Raw genomic sequence first — 19,667 nt, 5'->3', positions numbered from 1 at the left:
CAATATTTCAGACTTGGGCTGACCTGGGTAGAGGATGGTGGGGCTATCATCTGTCCAGCCCTAGGGCTGAAGGCACACTGCTAGACGAAAATCTCCTGCCTTCATGAGCTTTGTATTCTATTGGAAGGAAGCAACATAACTGTAGACATACATAGCTGCATCCTAATCAACTAGGGGTTAGTATTTTATCCTCCAGATAAATCCAAGTCCCTTGAGCCCAGCAGTGCAGTGGTCAGAACTGTGCTGCAGGGCATATCCATTTGGCAGCTCTAGGGAGGAGGGATGTATTGTATAATGCAATACAGTCTTGGGCATGATGGCTGCATTGGGATTCTTGGCTTCCATAATCATTCTGTAATTGGAGAGAGAGCTGAACCTTCTTGCTGGCCCCCCAGAAATCTCTATCTGACATTCTAGTCTGAACAGGATTCTCTGCAACTCTATGTAGAGATGGGCTGAGGAACGAGTGGGGGCTTTAAAAAAATGGAAAGTGAGATTTGGACAGCTCCTGGCTCATATTCCTCCTGCTTTAAGGTAGCGGAAAAGAAGACTTTTTTTTAGCAGTCACAACATAGCTATAAAAATTCTTTACGAATGAGTTTGTGGGATGGGAAAATGAAGCCAAATGCTGGGCAACAGCATTTCTTTGTGCTTTTGCTAAGCAGCTGAAGCTGATGACCTTGCAGGCACAGCCTCTCATCTGCAGGGTGGAGATCAGACCATGGGCCTTACCACATTTCATGACGGGCAATAAATCCCTTCCTTCCCCACCATCCAGCTGCCTCTTTCAGCTCCTGGAGCATCCTGGGCTTTGGAGGGCAATGCTTCACTCACTGCTGGCCTTGAGGCAGGTAATTAGTAATGTTTAAGTACGGCCTGTTCCCAAGAGCAATTTTCCTGGGACTTTTTATTTTAGGTAATTTAGATAAGTCATCATTCTAGAGCATGCAATTTTTGTCCTCAAAACTCAGGATGTTGACTGTGACCAGGAGGTGAATACATCTCAGAACCAACTATCATTCCCTTAGCTTCTTTGTCTGCGAAATGAGGGAGTGTAGTGCCTACCTTCCAGAGCCATTGGGAGGAAAGGGCTTTGTGACCTCCAGGGACTCATGAGGTGGAAGCTAGTAGGGTGGAGTGGTGGCTAGCATGAGCATCTTGGGAATCCTGACCTTGACATCCACTAGCTGGGTGATTATGAATAGTTCACTCAGTTTTTTCATCTGTTAAATGGATCTAAAAATCATTGTACTCTCTATTTCACAAGGTTGTTGTAAGGAAGACTTCAGCCATAAAACGCCCTGGAACTATTTCTGTTTTGCTCAGCATAAGTGAAGTTTTCAGATAACTGAAGCATTTCTTTCACATGCCATCAATTGGTCAATAGTGTATGAGCATCACGGTAACAACAAATTGTAAAGTGTGTTAAGGGAGGGCTTTTCTCAGAAAAACCCTGTCTGAGCATTAGCCTGAGTTTTATTTGAGTCAGTAGGGAGCAAAGAAGAACACTGGAATCAGAGAAGGGATTTTTTTAAACTGAATTTGTTTAAAAAATTGAATAATTATTTTTTCCTCCCTACCTCTTCTATGGGGTGGGGGTAAGAAAGATAAAGGCTACAGTTGTGACAAATATATGAACCAAACAAATGAGCAGAAGCCCTGGAGGGAGGGGGATGTGTTTCCTCATTGCTAAACACCTGGTGTCTGAAAGGAATGGAACAGTGCACCCTGTGAAAAGGGTCCCATTATTTCTGAAAGTGATTTTGAGATGGCTGGGACCATAGAGGCCACCTGGCAGCCATCTGATTTTACAGAAATTGAGGCTCTGAGAAGAAACATGACCTATCCAAGGTCGTAAGGCCGGTTATCGGCAGAACCAGGATGACTTCTGGTCATTCAAAGCAGGAGGCTGAATCCTCAAAATAATTTATGTGCATGGCTGCCTCCGGCTCCTAGAAGGTTCCGGATGCACTTTGTTATGGTTGGCCAGGTTTGAATGGACGTTGACTCCAGAAAGAGGAACTGAAAAGTAAGTGAGAGCTCTAAGACGCCCTCCCTCCCACATGCCTTAGTCAGCTTTTCTTTTAAATGACCATAGCGAACACTTTTCTTGGGCCTGCTCTGTACCTGTCCTAGTGTTAAGTGTTTTACAGTTAGGATCTCATTGAGGTAAAGAGAGGTTGTGTGACTTGTTCAGGGTCACACAGCTCATAAGTGTCTGAGACCAAATTTGAACTCAGGTCTTCCTGGCCCAGTGCTCTATCCACAGAGCCATCTAGCTACACTAAAGTGCATGGTGTTAACTAGTCATTCTTCAGGATTATAGAGGCAGCTAGGTGGTACAGAGGATAGTGCCTCAGATACTTCCTAGCTGTGTGACCCTGGGTAAGTCACCTTTTTTTGCCTCACTTTCCTCATCCGTAAAATGAGCTGGAGAAGGAAATGGCAAAGCACTGCGGTGTCTTTGCCAAGAAGACCCAAATGAGGTTGCCGAAGAATCAGACACCATTGAAACGATTGAACAACAGCCTGATTCTAAAGACCTACCTCCCGTTAGTTCCACAATTGTGAGCAAACTGCTTCCCCTTCACTGAACCTCAGTTTTCTCATCTGGAAAATGGAGATAGTAGTTGTCTGTCTGGGAGGAAAGTGCTTTGCAAATGTCAGAGTTAAGTAAGTGGGAGCTTTTGTCGGGGCCTCCCCGCCTACATGTCACTTGACGATCAGCCTCAGCCTGTGGCCATGAGCATCCCGTGCTGGGCTGGAGTGTTTCTTTCCCTGGCGGGTACATGGGCTTCCTTTGGTTTATTGCCTTCTCCCAGGCTGCTGCATCTCACAAACAGGGCAGTTAATAACTCCAGTGAAAAGGCTGAAAGTCTAAAGCCAGGTTATTTTCTCTTCCTCTCCCAGTGCCATTGTATGTGAAAGAGATAAACTGTGGCAACTGGGCTTTGGGCCAGATGGAGCTGACCTTGCCTGGGAGAGGCAGATGCCTAATGGGCTATTAAGCAATAATGGTCCTTCCAGGGTGGCTTTGTAAGAGTTACCCAATCCCATCCACAGTCAAGGGAGAGGCAGGGAGAGGAGAATGTTTCCCCTTCAGCATTCTGAAGACTGAATCACAAAACCTCCATTGAGAGTGACCTTGGGGTTCAGCTAATAGAATTGAACGAGAAACCTTGGTGACCCAGATTTCACGTACAGACCCTTAGGGAGGAAGGAGCCACGACCTCCCACAGGCACCCACTTCACTTTGGCACAACAGCTATGAGTGTTAACCTAGAGCCTCAGTTTAGCTTTTTTGAAACGTCCACTTATTGGTTTGGCCACAAGCAGAGCCAGCTCATCTCTACAGGCCTGAGCTGTGGAGCTCAGTCCTAAGCTCCCCCTGAACCAAAGGATTCTTGTGTTTTGGAGAGGGTATCCTAGTGGTAATAACCAAAGCTGCTGCTTTTTATTGTTTTTGTCCAGTCATTTCAGTTGCGTCTGATACTTTGTGACCCCTTTGGAGTTTTCTTGGCAAAGATACTAGAGTGGTTTGCTATTTCCTTCTCCAGTTCATTTTTACAGATAAGGAAATTGAAGCAAACAGGGTGAAGTGACTTGCTCAGGGTCGCACAACTGGTAAGTGTCTGAGACTGCATTTGAACTCAGAAAGATGAGTCTTCCTGACTCCAGACCTGGTGCTCTGTGCACTGTGGCACACCTTAGCTGCCCTGCTGCTTACTTAATTCATTAAAATTTGCAAAGGGCTTTCCATCTATTGTTTCAATAATATTGAAATACAGTTATCAAACCATTAAAAATTGGTCAGATGCTGCTTTTAGAGATTTCTAGCACTTTCCAACAGGACTTTTGAGCTCAAAAGTCCTGTTGGAGTATTTCGATTGAAGATTTGTACATGAGGAAACTGAGGTTTGTTGCTAGTCGATGCCAGAAGTGGGATCCTAACACCTGGACACCTGTGCTCCATAGCTCTTGGCCTCCTTTGAGGCTGGTGGTGGAAACAACATGTAGGTGGGGAGGGGGGCAGGGGCAGGATTTTGAGGTACCCCTACTGAAGTACCAGCTGTTCTTCAGGGGGTAGTGGAGGGTCTGAAGGATTCCTGGATGGAGAGATTTTCCTTGAAGGACTGGACAGTGAGTCTTAACCCAGAGCTCACAGGTAGCACTGATGTTAAATTTTTTTGAAAGGACATTCATAAGTCGTCTCAAATGGGCATTTCCACATCACACTCATACGTACTTGCAAGCTGATTTTTTTCTTTACATAGATCACAAGTTTACCATGCAGGTAAGGGAGAACACCAGGAACACATCCACACCACAAATTTCTCACTTTGTTCCAATGGGCTCATCCCCAGATCCCTTGTTGGCTAGAATCTCTACCCTTTCCTTTAGCGTCCATACTTTGTTCCTCGGTCTTTGGCACCACACCAGGCAGTATGGAATCCTGAGTGGAAAGAGCCCTGGGATGAGACAGATGAGACAGAAAACCTCAACTCTAGTCTTCGTTCTGGTGGGAATAGGGTGGGTGACTTTGGATGAGTCATTTCCCATCTCTGGGCCTCAGTTTCCTAAAGGGTAAAATGAGTGACTGAAATGAGTTGATGTCTGAGATACTGGTCATCCCCAGCTTTCTCTTGGTCACTTTCACAAACAGGATAATCTGGAATTCAGTGTCCATTGTTCTACTGTTTACAGATATTTGGTGTTTGATGACTAGTGTAGAGTAACCAAGCTAATAAATACCAACCTGATCACGCTAAATGGCCAAAGGCCACAGTAAGCTTCCTAGGCTCCCTGACTGGGCTGCCCACCCCCACCTGGTACCCCATTAGCCAGCTGTTGCCTGGGCCTCCACCCTACTTCCACTCAGATCCAGGTGGACCTGAGGTAGTATGTTCAGTGACAAATTCAGCAAGAGGATGGCAAGGTCAGGGAACACCTTTAGCTCTCCTCTCCCAACCACCTGTGGCTAATCCTATCCCCTCACCCCCACCCCAACGCCTCTGTTCCTTCAGGCTGCTGGATAACCTGAGTTTAGCTTGGCTTTGGAAAGTCCTTAGTCCTTTTTGAAGGATGTGCCCCCATCTGTTATCCTGGTGGAACTTTGTCCTTACATTCCATGGAAGGCGAGCCCCTTGAGGGCAAGACTGTTGCATTTTTGTCTTTATATCCCAGCTGCCAAGCATGTAGCAGAGGATAAATGACAACTTTTTGATTAGTTATTGCTGGATCTTAAGTAGAGATTTTTAGCCTGGACTCTGTGAACTTTTTAATAACAGCTTCAATACAGTGGTTTGCTGCTAATCCTCTATATTTTATTTTATGTATTTAAAAATCTGGTTCTGAGAAGGGGTCCATAGACTTGACCAGGCTGCCAGAAGGGTCCATGATGCCCCTGGTCTGAAGAAAAAAAGAAAAGATGAAGGACCAGGAAGGAGCCTCCTTGTTCCCTTCCTCTCCTTGCTTACAATCTGATAAAAGTTCTTAAGAAACCTCACAAGGGCCAACATTGGTCTAAAGGAACAGAACGAAATGGGGAGACAGGTGTCTATGACCTCCAGTGGAAGAAAGGTCCTCTAGCTGAGTGAGGGACCTGGAGATGCAAGGGCTGTGTACCAACTGGATGGGGTCATGTCATGGACAAGTCACAGGTAGAGGAAAGGATGGGCAGCTGAGTCTGTGCACTTTGGGATTGGAGTGATGAAATTCTATGAGGCTGAGATGCTGAAATTTATGGAGAAAGGAGATCAAACCACAGCCTACCTCAACATCTAGTCTTTGTTGCTAAGCTTTATTGAATATCCTGAATTTGGGAATGTATTCTCCTCTCAGGGTCAGAATTAGAGGCTGGCATGGTGTATACATAGTATGCAACATTGAGGGGAACACATGATGAGGACCACCTTAGAATATTAATGTTTTATAAATAGACATTTTTAATTCCATAAAGTTGTACTCCAGATTGTTGTATTATCTAGGTATTTATTTGGTGATATCTGGTCCTATATGTTGCTGCCCACCTGAAGTTCTGAGCTTTTAAAAAAAATTAGTCCTGACAGCTTTATTTTCTGATCTGACCTGATAACTCACAAATAGCTTTTTTTTTTTTTTTGCTCTCCATGTAATCAGATTTAGAGAAGTCACCAAGTCCAACCTCCTCATTTTCCTTGGGAGGAAATGGAGGCTAGATGGAGTAGGCTACAAGGGACCTCAGAGTCTTCTTCGTTTTATAGATGGGGAAACTGAGGTCAAAGAGGTCACACAGTGACAAAGTGGCAAAACTGGAATTCAAACTCGGGCCCTTGGACTGCTGTGTCCCCTCTCCCATACTGCTTGTCCCTTGTTAAATCAGGACACCCTCTTTCCCCACCTTTTTCCCAGAAGGATCAAGGACTGAGAGCTGTCAGTGACCATGGAGGCCTGCTTAGTCCAGGTCTTCTTCCTCATCTGATGAAGCTGAGACCTTGAGAACTGAACTGAGTTTCTCTTCAGGCACCAAGCCCCTGGCCTTGAAATGCAACCGCCCATTCTTTCATCTTTCAGCCCATCTCCCTTCATGGCCGCTGTGTGTTGTCCTTGGTTTTAGGTCATGATTTATGGTGCTGGTCTCTGTCCCTGGACCACCATCCTTGGGCTTAATTTTCTCCTCAGTGAAGAAGAGTTAGCCTTTGCCCTCTGCCTCCTGGGTGACTAAGGAAGGCTGGCTGTTTATTTACTGTTGGAGATAACTTCAGCCTCCCCAATACCCTGACCAGCCACTCCCCAGGAGTCTTGGGACATTGACATGGGCAGAATTCCACATTCTTGATCATGTCTTTAAGAAGGGCTGTGCCCAGTGAGTCACTCATTCCACCAAGACTGACTGATCACCAGCTAGAGATGCAGCCCTCTCTGCTCCTCTTTGGGATTGCTTAGAAATACTCTTGGCAGGGGTCAAGAGAAGCAGTGTGGTCTTGTGGATAGAATGCTGGACCTGGAGTCCAGAAGACTAGAGTTCGTGTCTCACCTCAGATACTAGCTGTGTGACCTTGGGCAAGCCACTTAACGTCTGTTTGCCTCCTTTTCCTCATCTGTAAAATGAGAGGATTAGACTCTAGGACCACTAAGATCTCTCTCAGTTCTGAGCCCATAACTTTTCTGGTCAAGTGGCAGAGAGTATGTGGGGGATGAGTTGTTGATTTAAACTCAACTTTGTTTCCCCTCACAACAAGGACCGTGAAAAGAAAGGATAAATCTCAGATTTGTCCATCCTTCAGAATTTCCAAAAGGTGGCAGCACCGTCCTGGGGAACATGGCCCAAGACACCCTGATCAGGAAATCAGGAACACTGCCAGGGCCCTTGAGGAGGCGATGTAAGAGCAGCAGCAGCAGCCGCCACTGCCACATGCCCCCAGCCCCATTAACCTAGAACCTGGGAAATGAACGCCCTTGGGGTAACTGCTTTTCTTCTTCATGCTGGTCCTTTCACCCCCAGCCCATCCATCCATCTATCCATCTATCCTAAGAGGCTGGGTAAAGACTAAATTAGTCTGCCTAGGCTTATTGGACGTGTCCTGTTTTCCATGTGCTAATTACTGTGATAGGCTTAGCCACAGAATGATTTATTCTGGGATCTCTGTGAGCCATCAAAAGGAGGCTTCCAGAAGGGCCAGCCTCAGAACTGGGTCTGAGCTTGTGAACCTTCCAGCTGTGACCTGGGGTCATCATGGTGAAGGAAAGCTGTTGTTCTGTGTTGGCTGCACCTCATCACCAACTTTTCATGGCTTGGGATGGTGGAAAGAGCCAGGCACTCCTGGAGCAGAGCTGGAAGGGACCATGCAAGTCATATAGTGTAACTCCTGCCACCTTGCAGATGAGAAAATCATGCCCCAAACCTGTGGTTACTTGTTATTTGCCTAGGGCAGTTACAGGTATGTAAGGCACTGGGAAATGATTTGCTCAAGTTCATGTAGTGACAACAACAGGATTTCGAAGCTAGAAATTTTCATAACTGCATAACTTTTGAAACTTCATTTTGGAAGTTTGAGGTGTTCGTTTTTTCATTTGTCCTTAAATAGGTCCACAACAGCTGAAAAGTTCTTGGTAGCTTCTTTTTAAGGCATGTGGAGTTCAGGTGAGCTCCACTGAGTAGCATCACTTCTAAATTCCTGAGAGAAAGCCTTCCAGTAATTCCCTGCCATTATTTATGTGCACCTGAGGCAAAACTTGTGTCTGAATTGGGTTGTCTGTGAAATACAATTTTTTTCCTGTCTGCTGGGGGAAGTAGAAGGAAATAAGTCTGTAAAATGTCTGATTGAGGGGAATAGATGCTGAAGAATGAGCCAAAAGCTGGAACTGGCTGTGACAGAGGCAGAGGGAGGGGGAGGGGCATGAAGGGACCTTCTCTGAAGTTCACAAAGGGAGGCTTTGCAAAGAACTGGTCCATTTGGTTTGGGGTTTTGATTATTATCGCTCCCTTATATTTTAAAATTGCTTTCATTTCCAAATCTGTGTGTTTGTGTGTGTGTCTTCCCCAACTCCTTCCAAAAAAACATCCCTTGTAACACAGAGCAAAAAAAACACATAAGCAAAATCAACCAAGTGTGAAAGTGTATGCAGTATTCCGCCTCAGAGGAAAGGTGGAGACCTGTGTGAAGAAGGGAGAAAGAGAGAGAATTTTGCAACTTTATAATTATTTTTAAGTGGATCATTTTATTTTACTTTTTTTTAATTAATAAGCATAATTTACCCTCTCTCCCCTCCCTGCCAACTGAAAACAAGTATCACCTTACAACAAATCTGCAGAGTCCAGCACAACAAATGTCCAAATTGGTCATGTCTAAGTCAAATCTATCTCATTCTGCACGTTGAATGGATCCTCTCTCTGCCAGGAGGTAGATAGGATGCTTCATCGTCTGTCCTCTGGAGGGCACTATAAGCACACAGCTTTGTTTCTCTTTTTTGGTGTTTTTTTCCATTTACATTGTTGTAGTCCTTGTGTGAGGGGCCGCTACGTGGCGCCGTAGTACACAGAGTGCTGAGCCTGGCATCTGGAAGATCTGAGTAAAAATCTGATCTCAGATACTTCTTAGCTGTGTGACCCTGGGCAAGTCACTTAACTCCTATTTGCCCCAGTTCCTCATCTGTAAAATGGGGACACACTAGAGAAGGAAATATCAAACCACTCTAGTGTCTTTGCCAAGAACACCCCAAACCTCACAGAGAGTCAGACACGACTGAACAATGAATCCCTGTGTATTCTGTTTTCCTGGTCCTGCTTCCATCCTTCCACATCTGCGTCTCTAAGTCTTCCCAGGCTTCTCTGAATTCTGCAGGGTTACAGTTTCCTATAGGATGACAACATTCCATGATGCTACTGTACCGTGATTTGGTTGAGCTGATATGTATGTATCTTTTTTCCTCTGATACGCCTCCTTCCTCACTGTTGGTCAGTCTGCCTGGAAGATTGAGGCAATTCCTTTCTGGGTAGGAAAGGATAAGATAATTTATCTGTCCAGGACAATATAAGCTTCCTGAGGACAGGGGTGATTTCTTGTGCCTAACACCTAGTAGGTGTTTTAATGAATGCTTAGGAGCTTGGATTGTAGTTTAGGGAACCCTCACATCAGTCTCTTTAATGTAGGCTCGGTCTCCCCAGCCCCTTTCTGCCAACTTTTCCAATGTCCACGTGCCCCTCAATAGACATCTGAATGCAGACTATTCAAATGTACCAAGTTACATGCACCTCAAGTCCTAACTGGCATCAATTCAAATGCCTTTTTCACCTTTATTGCAATTAACCCTTTCTGGGGCTTGATAAGATATTCAAAAAAGAACTATGGGCTGTACTTTGGAAACCTGGTTTTCCCCTTAATTTTCAACTGTCTGGTATCCTTAGTGACAACCAGGTCCCATTTGCTGGTTTTCATTTACTGAACCATGATTTTTTTTGTTAAATTTGATCATTTCAGCTTTGTTTCTGGAATAATAAGAAGGACAGTGGGTTGGGTTTGGAGTCACTGGACAGAATCTAGTCCAACTTGAGCCTGAATATCATTGAGCTCATTAAGCACCTACTATGTGTCACGCACTATGGCTACAGAGCCAAAAGGGGGATAGTTCCTGCCATCCAGTCACCACTCCAGTGATGGAGGTGGGAGGTGGCAGCCCTCTGTCTCCACGGCAGGCCATCCCACAGCTCTTACAGTGAAGAATCAGAGAAACAGGCCTCAGCTGACTTCTCACAGCTTTCAGTCATGTTTCCTGGTTGTCCATTCTAGGACCACATGGGACAAAGCTAATCTTTCTTCCACTTGGTATTCCTCGAGATATTTGAAGACAGCCGCCATCATGTCCTGAGTTTTCTCTTCCTTTAAAACTCTCCATATTAAAAGGCCCCAGTTTCTCAAAGGATCCTGATCCAGGCTTTTCACCATTCTGGTTGCCCTCTCATTTGTCTGGGTTCTTCCTCAAACATGGCTCCCACCAGTGGACCTCGTCTGTAGTTATGGTCTGCCCGGGGCAGAGTCCAGGGGGACTATCACCTCCTTATTTCTGGAAGCTCAGCCTCTCTTCCTCCAGCTTGAAATTGCCTGGAGAACCCACCTGTGCTCCTTGCTGCCAGTATGTGCTTGGACTAATTCTTTAACTGTTCAAGCCTTCCATTCCTTCGCTGTTTACCTTGGGGATCTCTCTGAGGTTCCTCCTTATGATACTCTGAACCAAACCCAGGTTCTGCAGACCTTCCAGTCCCAGGCCTAGGTCCACAGTATTGCTTGTTTCCCCTCATTTTGTCCTGGATGTGGAGGAGGACGAATCCATCTGCCCTTCTCCATTTGTGTAAGTGGAAGAGGGAGGTCATGCCATCCTCCAGCCTTCTCTTCTTTGGACCATATTAAGTAGAAGTTTGGGAACTTGACTGGGGGCCTAGGGCTTGACTCACATGAGAGCTGTTGGGGGTAGATGACTGGCTCTTTGAGGGTCCGTCGGTCATCCTCTGCCTTTCTCCTCCCTTTGGTTCCCTGATGTGCCCAAGCAATGCTGAGCAGTAGAGCCCAGAGAACCCCCTCTCAATCCCAGTCAATGCTGAAGGGTGGGGAGCGACATGAAGCCACCCCATGCATCCTTAGCTTGCCTGGGAGTGCTGAATTGGCCTCACTAAATTTTGGTTTATATTGTTTCGACTGGATTACCTCCCACGAAATTGCTATCCAATAAATTATCGTGGCCATCACAGGCTTCCTCCCAAGTCCCTTTGCTCTGTCAAAGGGGAAGATTCATAAGGCCATAGGGCTCCGATGCAACCCTGGGACACTTACGCTTGTTTCTCTTTTCCAGGAAGATAAATCTGAAGAGTCCTTTGCTGCAGCAAATTCTGGAGAGGAAGAATGAGGTCCTGTGCATCTTGATACAAAAGATCGTGACAACTCAAAAGTGTGTGATCTCTGAACATGTCCAGATAGAAGAGAAATGTGGTGGCATGGTGGGCCTCAAGACCAAGAGGGTGAAGGTAACGCCCCAAGCTGGACCCAACAGGGAGGGAGAGGAGTCTGAGGAGGCTGGTGCTGTGGGGAGAGGGCTGCTCCAGGGGCATTCATAATGCCCTCCTGGTGGCCCAGGGCTGGATGATCCCTGGCCAGAGGTACTTGTCCCGACATGGGAGGGGCTACATGTTCCCTAAAGTCCCTGCCAAAACTGAGGGTCTTTGGTTCCGAGTGAGGGAGGCATGCTCATTTAAAATGTTCTTGGATACATGGCACCTGTCATTCCAAGGACTCAAAATCTCCCTTCTTAGCTATAATGTGATCAACAAAAGAAACCTTATGTTGCCATGACCAGGTTGGCTGTATGCCCAGGCTGGAGAGTCGACTGCCTACCTGGTATGATTGGGGCAAAGCAAGGGGAGTTCACAGACTTTGGCCTAGAGGAAGCCTTGGCTTCCCCCACCCCTCCAGCCTGCTGGGGGACCTCGACAGCCCTGAAACATTCACTCTTGAATGAAACCGTATAGTTCTGGCTCATGTGTCTGGAAGGTAGCGCCCATGAGGCCAAGTCTCAGGGGACCTTTCTAGCACTTGAGCAAGCTGGGAGCAGATGTAGCCCAGAATCAGAGGGGAGAGGCTTGGGGGCCTGCCTGAGGAAAGCAGGCCAGTGGGGTCCCAGAGTGGTGAAATGGCCTGGCTGTGGGCTCTGACCCTGACTGGAAAGGGACCAGATCAAAGGAACAAGGAGGACCTGTCAGATCATTTAGGTCTCTCAAACACATTCCGTTCTTGCACTCACTCCCACACACACTTACTTTCACACTCACAGTCTGTCTCACACATACGCTCTCTCACTCTTTCTCACTCTCCTGTCTCGCTGCCTCTTTCTGTCTCAATAAACCTCGCCCAGGGGACTGGTGCCACTGCATGACCCCTCATCCCTTTGGGCCGCAGGCATAACTTTATTTTCCTCCGAGCCTGAAATCTCATTTTTGGTGCCAGCAGGCCTGGCAGCTGGGAGTTAATGAACTCGAGGTGGCTTCAGAGGAGGAATAAACTCCCTCCCTCCCTGTTTCCCCTCTCTCTCCCTCCCTACTCCCCCCCCCACTCCCTGCTGCCCCCTCCCTCTCCCTCAGGTTTCTGTGAGCGAAGATGGGAATGTGATAAGAGATTCCAACGTGGTCCTTGAGATCCCGGGGTCCACCCCTATCGCCTACAGGGTCCTGGAGCTGTTCATCAAGCAGGACGGCCAGTTCGGTGAGTGGCCCATGGGCAACTTGATTCAGGTCGGCAGATGCTTAGTGGATACCTACTGTATGTCAGCGTACCATGCCGAGGATAAAGATGAAAGAAAACACCAAACAAGCGAGAGGTTTGCCCACAAGGAATTTACATTCTATTAGAGATGTTTGTGTTGGGTCATTTTTCATTCAGGTCTGACTCTTCATGTCCCTATTTATGGTTTTCTTGGTAAAGATACTGGAGGGGTTTGCCATTTTCTTCTCCAGCTCATTTTACAGGTGAGGAAACTGAGTCAAACAGGGTTAAGTGACTTGCCCAGGGTTACACAGCTAGGAAGTATCTGAGGCCAGATTTGAACGCAGGGAGATGAGTGTTCCTGACTTCAGGCTGCGTGCTCTGTGCACTATGGCACCCCCTAGCTGCCCTCTGGAGATGTACAGCATATAATTAAAAAAATTGAAGAAGTATTTGTTAAGTGCCTACTATGTGCCTAGGTGTCATAGTGCTAGACTTTGAATCAGGAAGATCTGAGTTAGTTTTAGCACCTTGGCAGAAGAGCAGAGGCTGGAATCAAGGAAAGCAGGTGTGAGGGAGGCAGCTGCAATGGTCCAGCCAGAGGCCTGAGTGCCTGATGGTGAGCAGTGCTGTGAAGGTGGCATCAATGGAAAAGGAGGATGACCAGAAGACAGAGCACAGTGCCCTCCATCCAAATAAGGATGCACATAGGAGAGGAAGAGCTTGTCCAGTTCTCGCAGGGGAGGGTCCCTGAGAAGTCCCGAGTAAGGAAGGTGAAGATCTAGCTGTTTGGGAGGGGAAGGTGGCAGCCCCCAGTGGGCATCTCTGGTCTGCCATGATCTCTCCCTCCCTCCCCTGCCCAGTCTCAGGTATTCCTTATCCTGAAGCCACCTTGGTGGTTAGCTTATCCTCTAATATTAGCCAGGCTGAACCTTGACTGGTCCATCTAGGTGGATAAGACTAGCCAATCTCCTGGTCTTCCAGGTCCCAAGCTCACTTTCATGGCATCAGAAGAGGACCTCCTCTCCACAGATACTCCCTTCGTTACCTGTGTACTGCCTCCAATGTGTCTCTGACCTTGGGCAAGTCACTTAACTGCTTACTGCTCTAGGCAAGTCTAAGTTAGAGAAGATGCTAGCCTGTGTTGGTAGAGGGAGTTTCCATACCTGGGAATTCCATATACACCTATGAAATGAGAAGCCGGGTCTCTGTCTCTACTAGAGAGGCAGGAGGCAGCCTAACAAGAGGAGACAGTACTGGGTTTGGAGTTAGGAAGCGCTGGGTACAAATCTTCCTTCTGACATTAGCTATTTGATCTCTGAGATTCAGTCATATCTCCTTCAGACAGGGAGGGGGTAGTGGCAGTTCCCACATAGATCCTTTGATTGAATACTGACCGCTACTAACCAAAGACAACCCTCATGTGATAGAATGGGACCGCCCCATTTAAAGGTACCTTCCACCTCTCAGTCCTGTGATCTCATGTTCCCTCCTAGACTATAAATTCTTCAAGAACTGGGAAAGAACCTTATTCTTATCTGTCTCTTTCCTCCTACCCCAGCGCTTGGGATGGTGTCCTGACCACTATAGATAGTTAATAAAATGTCTGTTGAATCAAATTGGAATCAGGGATGGTTCAGAGGAGTGCCACGTTCCAATTGTTACCTTGGGAAGAAACTCCCTATTCACTATAAGGACCTGTGGCTCACACCACCTCTAAATCCTCTCTTCTGGAAGGGAAGGCTACAAAATTTGTTAACTGACTGACTGAGCCAATGTGAGTCCCTTAGGAAAATAAGCAAACCAACTTTATCAACATCCAGGTCTTCTTTCTCTCCCCTCCTCTGACCCCTCTTCCTCCCTTTTCTCTCTTTCCTTCTATGTTTCGCCTCCCTTTCTCCTTCCTTCCCTTCTTCTTCCATCCTAAATAGAATATCGCCCAGTCTGATCATACTTCTATCTACTAGCCTTGGTTTGCCACTTGGATATTTTCCCAGAATTGGACCCACCCTTGAAGGTTGCTGATTTATCTTAAGGGGCTGTTCAGCAGAGTGGGTGCAGCATTTCAGAGACTGTGTGGAACTCCTGGAGTTCAGCCCTGAGAAGAAAGCACAGCCCTGATCAGTTCATTCCCACCCCAGCACCTGCTGTGTCTATGCAGTGCATGCTGAGGGGGAACCCACCACATGTGTCCTCCCTTTCTTATGGATACCTGTTGAGGGCTTCCCTTCCCTTGGACAAAGCTTTCCATGTGCATCATCCTGGGGCATAGACGTGGAACAGGACTTCAAGGCCATCTAGTCTAGCCCTCTCATTTTACAGAGGAAGAAACTGAGACCTAGGAGAGGAAGATATTTGCCCCAGGTTACACAGGTAGCAAGTAACATCAGTGGGATTTGAACCCAGGTCATGTGGTTCCAAATCTAGTTCTTTCCACTACCCTAAACTTTCTTGGAAAGACTTTATTTACCCAAAGAATCACCTGAAGCTTGGTCATTCACTTGAAAAAGCCAATACTTTCACCAGTGACAGAGCCGTCCTAGCTGGAAGGCAGTCTGGGGACGCTCTGACCTTGTTGTCGTTTTGTATAGTTGACCTTGAATCCTGTTCCCACCCCCCCACCCTGGTCAGGGGTTTTGGGGGCTTTCCCTGCTTCGTGTGGGGCTGGTCCCCTGTTTGCATTTCAATTCCAAGCCTTTATTCCCCCTTCTCTTTTCTTTGCAAATAAACTCGTTTTTGTGCTATGGGGAGATGGTCCCCCAGGATTTCTTTCCTTTCCTTTGGCTCCTTTCTCATGCCCTGGACTCAGGAAGGTGGTTCTGTTTCTCATGTGGGGTCCTTGCTTTCCCATCACTGAATTGCCTGTTTGTCCAGAGTCTTTGTTCAGTATGACTGGCAGCTGAGTGTTGGCATCCTGTTGTGGGTTTTTTCTATCTGTGTTTGGAGTCACTCTTGCCATGGAACATTCTGAATAGTTAGTTCTACATTCTATAATATGGTCTTTGGGCTGGACTGGACCAGACTGGACCACCAGAGACTAGTTCATCCCCCGCCTCTGGCCAGAGCTAATCCAAAACCATTCTGGGAAGGAGCTGCCTCCCCTTTCCCAAGACCTAAAGCTGAGAGTCCCTTTTGGCAATGAGTTCAGCGGTCCCCCAGTTCTTACACTCAAGCATTCTTCCCAAAGTCTCTGCTCACTCACTTTGGCTGCGATCTGATCAAATCACCACTCTTTCATAGAAGTAAACTACCTGCTCCCGACTGCTCCACGTGCACCCCTGAGGGACTGAAGATGGTAACGGAGAGAGACACTGGGGTGTACCCTGCGACCTTCAGCCGGAGAAACAGGACTCAATCCTGACTCCAGCATCTCTTGGCTGGGTGACCCTGCACAAGGGACTGGATCTCTCAGAGACTTGATCTTCTCATTTACGAAATGGGGACAATAATAGGGATACCATAAGGACTGAATTACATAATGCATTGTAAACCTCCAATCACCATAGGAATATTAGGTCTTATTCTGATCATTATTTTCTTTAGAGAATGCTTACGCGTCATTCATGCCATGGTTCCACCTTGGCATTTTACAGATGAGGAAGGAAACAAGAATTCTCCTCTCAGAGAGGCTGAGAGATGTGATCAAGGTTACATAAGATTTCCTAGGCAGGATATGAACTTGTCTCCCTGACTCTCCATTTCATCCTCCTTGGCCATTCCTTTCTGCCATTATGGTGATCTCTGCTTCTGTGTTACCTGTCCCTGTGAGACTGAGCTCCCTGAGAGCCCAGAAAGACCCTGTCTGATTTCATCTTTATGTGCCCAAGAACTAGAACTGTGCCCTACAAGTAATAGGGAGCTAATCAATGCTGATTGACTTTGTTTATCCAGTGTCTGCTCGGTTTAATTCAGCAAATGTTTCACTGAATACCTCCTGTTTTACTGATGAGGAAACTGAGCCCCAGAGAAGGGGAAAACTGACTTGCCCAAATTTATGCAGGTTAGTGAGTGGCAAGGTAGAATTTGAACACGGGTTTGGTTTCGAACGAAGGTCTTCTGACGATGAAGGGCCTTGTCCAAGGTCACACACACCAGGTCTCCTTGTGTTGAGTCCAGCACTCTGCCTGCTAAACTTGGCTCTTTGGCTAAACTTGGCCTTTGATTTTTTAGTCCTTGTGCATTTACTGATCTGGGTTGGAGGCTTATCCAGCCCCCTCCTAAACTTCCATCTATCTTTTGAGTCCGGGAACTAGAATAAACCTTTTGAATTGCCCAGGGTCACATAACTAGTAAGTGTCTGGGGCCATATTTGAACTCAAGATGAGTCTTCCAGGCCTGGCACTCTATCCACTATGGTGCCACCTAGCTGACTGCTAGGTTCAGGACCAGAGCTCAGTTCAGTTGAACAAACATTTATTTAACTGGACACTTTGTCCTGGCCCTTGGAGAGCTTACATTATTATGGGAGGGTGATGCACAACCTGGGTCCTTCCTTGGCAGCTCCTGTCTGATAGCCTGCTTTGCCCTTGAGTTATGCCCCCTTCTTTGCTCAGTGAATGCCCAGATGGTGGTGTCCACACAGGTAGATAGGTTTTTTCCCAGCAGGAAAGAGACAACCAGGGGAAAACTAGAATGCTTCAGACACATGCCACCCTCCCCCCTTTCCCCCTAAGGCACATCCGTTAGCACTGACTCCACTGGCTATCTTTCTTATATCCTATGCCACAGAATTCTGCTTGCTACACGGGAAGCAAGGCGGCTTTGAGCAGGAGAGTACAGATGGCCATGATCACCTGGATGCTGGAATCTATAGAGAGCTCCTGTTCCCCTTCATGCTGGATGCTGTGGATGGGAATTCTGAGGTTGCAAAGCTCATGCCTGCTGAGGGCCCATTAAGCTCCTTAAAACACGGTATTATGAGCAGCGTATGACTTAATTAGTGGCTAAGTTGGCACTCATGCTGGGAAGTGTCCTTGCCAAATGGTTAATGTGATGGCTCACTTTATTTTTATTTTTTTAAATGTAGATGTTTTATTAATGCTGTCTTCAAGTGAGGGGGTCTGTCCAGATGGCCTCTGAGGTTCCTTCCTGCTCTCAATCCCACCTTTGGATCTTGAACAAGCCTCTTAAAGCTTTTGACCTAAGTTTGCTCATCTGTAAAATGAGAGGATTAGATGGGATGATCTCTGAGCTCTCTAGATCTGTGATTCCCATAGTTCTGAGACTTCAGGTCTTGGATTCCTTATAAAGAAAGGATGAGGTTTTTTTAATTTTATTTTTTAATGGAGATGGGAGGCTTTAAAATTCTTTTTAAACCACAGAAGCCTTGCTAAGAATAGCCAGTCACCAGCAGGAGCGGCAGCATGGGCTTGTGCATCTGTTTTTCTTCCATTCTTGGCCTCGCTGCCAGCACCAGCACCAGCACCACACTGTCATCCTCACAGAGGGCCCTTTCAGATCATTTTCTACATGGCAGGGAAAGATCTGGCTGGGCAGACTGGTAGAGACTGGACAGCCATTACTAACACATCTTTTGCCTCCACCCTTTTGTATCTGGAGAGGTTTGGGTTGCGGATAGGGAGGGGCATAGGGAAATAGAACTAGAGATGGGACAAAAATAAAGGAGAACTTGGGATCTCAGGATGTTGGTGTCTGAGTCCAGTTATGTTCATGAGAAATAAGGTGGCCCTAAAGACCAAAACAGTGAAAGCAAATGCACAACTGTGCAGTTGGGACCAAGAGAATGATCTGGGGTGGGGACAACAGAACAGAGTATGATGGTCTCCGCAACCCTATGTGCTGTCCCCAAGTGAAGTGAGAGGCTTAGGGAGAGAGGGACTTCCCCCTCACTGGTAGCCTTCTGGGGAAGACTGGATGAACATTCACTGGGGTCTGTTGGAGTGAGGATTCTTTTCTAGGAAAAGCTTGGACTAGAGGACGGCTGAGGTGCCATCCAACTGGGAGGATCCATGATTTAGATCTGAAGCTGTAACAATAGCTGACATGGATGTAGCACTTGGTTGTTTAATCATTTTTATCAGTCACTTCTGACTCTGGGCCCCCATTTGGGGTTTTCTTGGAAAAGATACTAGAGAAGTTTGCCATTTCCTTCTCCAGCTGATTTTATAGATGAGAAAACTGAGGCAAAACTGAGGGTGAAGAGACTTGCCCAAGGTCACATAGCTGATAAGTGTCTGAGACCAAATTTGAACCCAGGTTTTTCTATCTCCAGGCCTGGCACTCTATCCATTTGTGCCACTTAGCATACAGCACTTTCAGGTTTGCAAAATCCTTTACCTATATTTATTTTATTCTCACAACAAACCTATGAGGTAGGTGCACTAATTATCCCTATTTTACAATTGGGGAAACTGAGGCAGATAGGTTAAGTGATTTACCCAAAGTCACAGAGCTAATAGTGTCTGCGGCATAATTGGAAGCCAGGTGTTCTGGGTGCTGCCTTTCTTCCAGTGATTTCTCTAAGATGTCACTTAGTGTAACCCCCTTATTTACAGGTGGGAAAAGTAACTAGCTGACAGAGGTGGATGAACTTGACCCAGGTCCCTTGTGCCCAGTACTAAGGGATGCATTAGGTTTAGATTAGCCAATGGATTGTTCTAGATGGCTCCAACCACCCATAAGACTGTGTTATAAGAAGACTGAGGCCCCTTCAGGTCTCTGGGGATTGGTGCTCTATTTCTTTGGAGAAAATGTCTACATTTAAAGCTGGAGGCTGAATGGTGGAAGATCTCCCAGTCCAGGGGGAGGCTGGTCTCATGGGAGGGCAGTCATTGGGTGGTACGGATTTCCACAGCTACTTAAATGAAATAACAAGGTACTGTCTCAACAGTGGGGGAACCACAGCGCCAACCTGTGCTGTAAGAATACACAAGACCTCCCCGGTACCATCCTTGTAACCTGATGGGCCTGCGAGGTTGT

General features: G+C 46.7%; 1 protein-coding gene across 1 annotated transcript in view; it reads left to right on the top strand.

Annotated features, from left to right (window-relative positions):
• Positions 1-19,667, top strand: part of GSDME (gasdermin E) — a 44,686-nt gene that overhangs the window by 10,885 nt on the left and 14,134 nt on the right. Inside the window, exons 4-6 of the mRNA XM_072650952.1 lie at positions 11,326-11,497; positions 12,608-12,728; positions 17,457-17,639. Coding sequence (XP_072507053.1) covers positions 11,326-11,497; positions 12,608-12,728; positions 17,457-17,639 — 476 coding nt within the window. The remainder of the gene's footprint in view (positions 1-11,325; positions 11,498-12,607; positions 12,729-17,456; positions 17,640-19,667) is intronic.

The sequence above is a fragment of the Notamacropus eugenii genome, chromosome 3 (assembly GCF_028372415.1).
Source record: "Notamacropus eugenii isolate mMacEug1 chromosome 3, mMacEug1.pri_v2, whole genome shotgun sequence".
Taxonomy (NCBI): Eukaryota; Metazoa; Chordata; class Mammalia; order Diprotodontia; family Macropodidae; genus Notamacropus; species Notamacropus eugenii.
The sequence above is the reverse complement of the archived record's forward strand: the minus strand, read 5'-3'. Positions and strand labels throughout refer to the sequence as shown.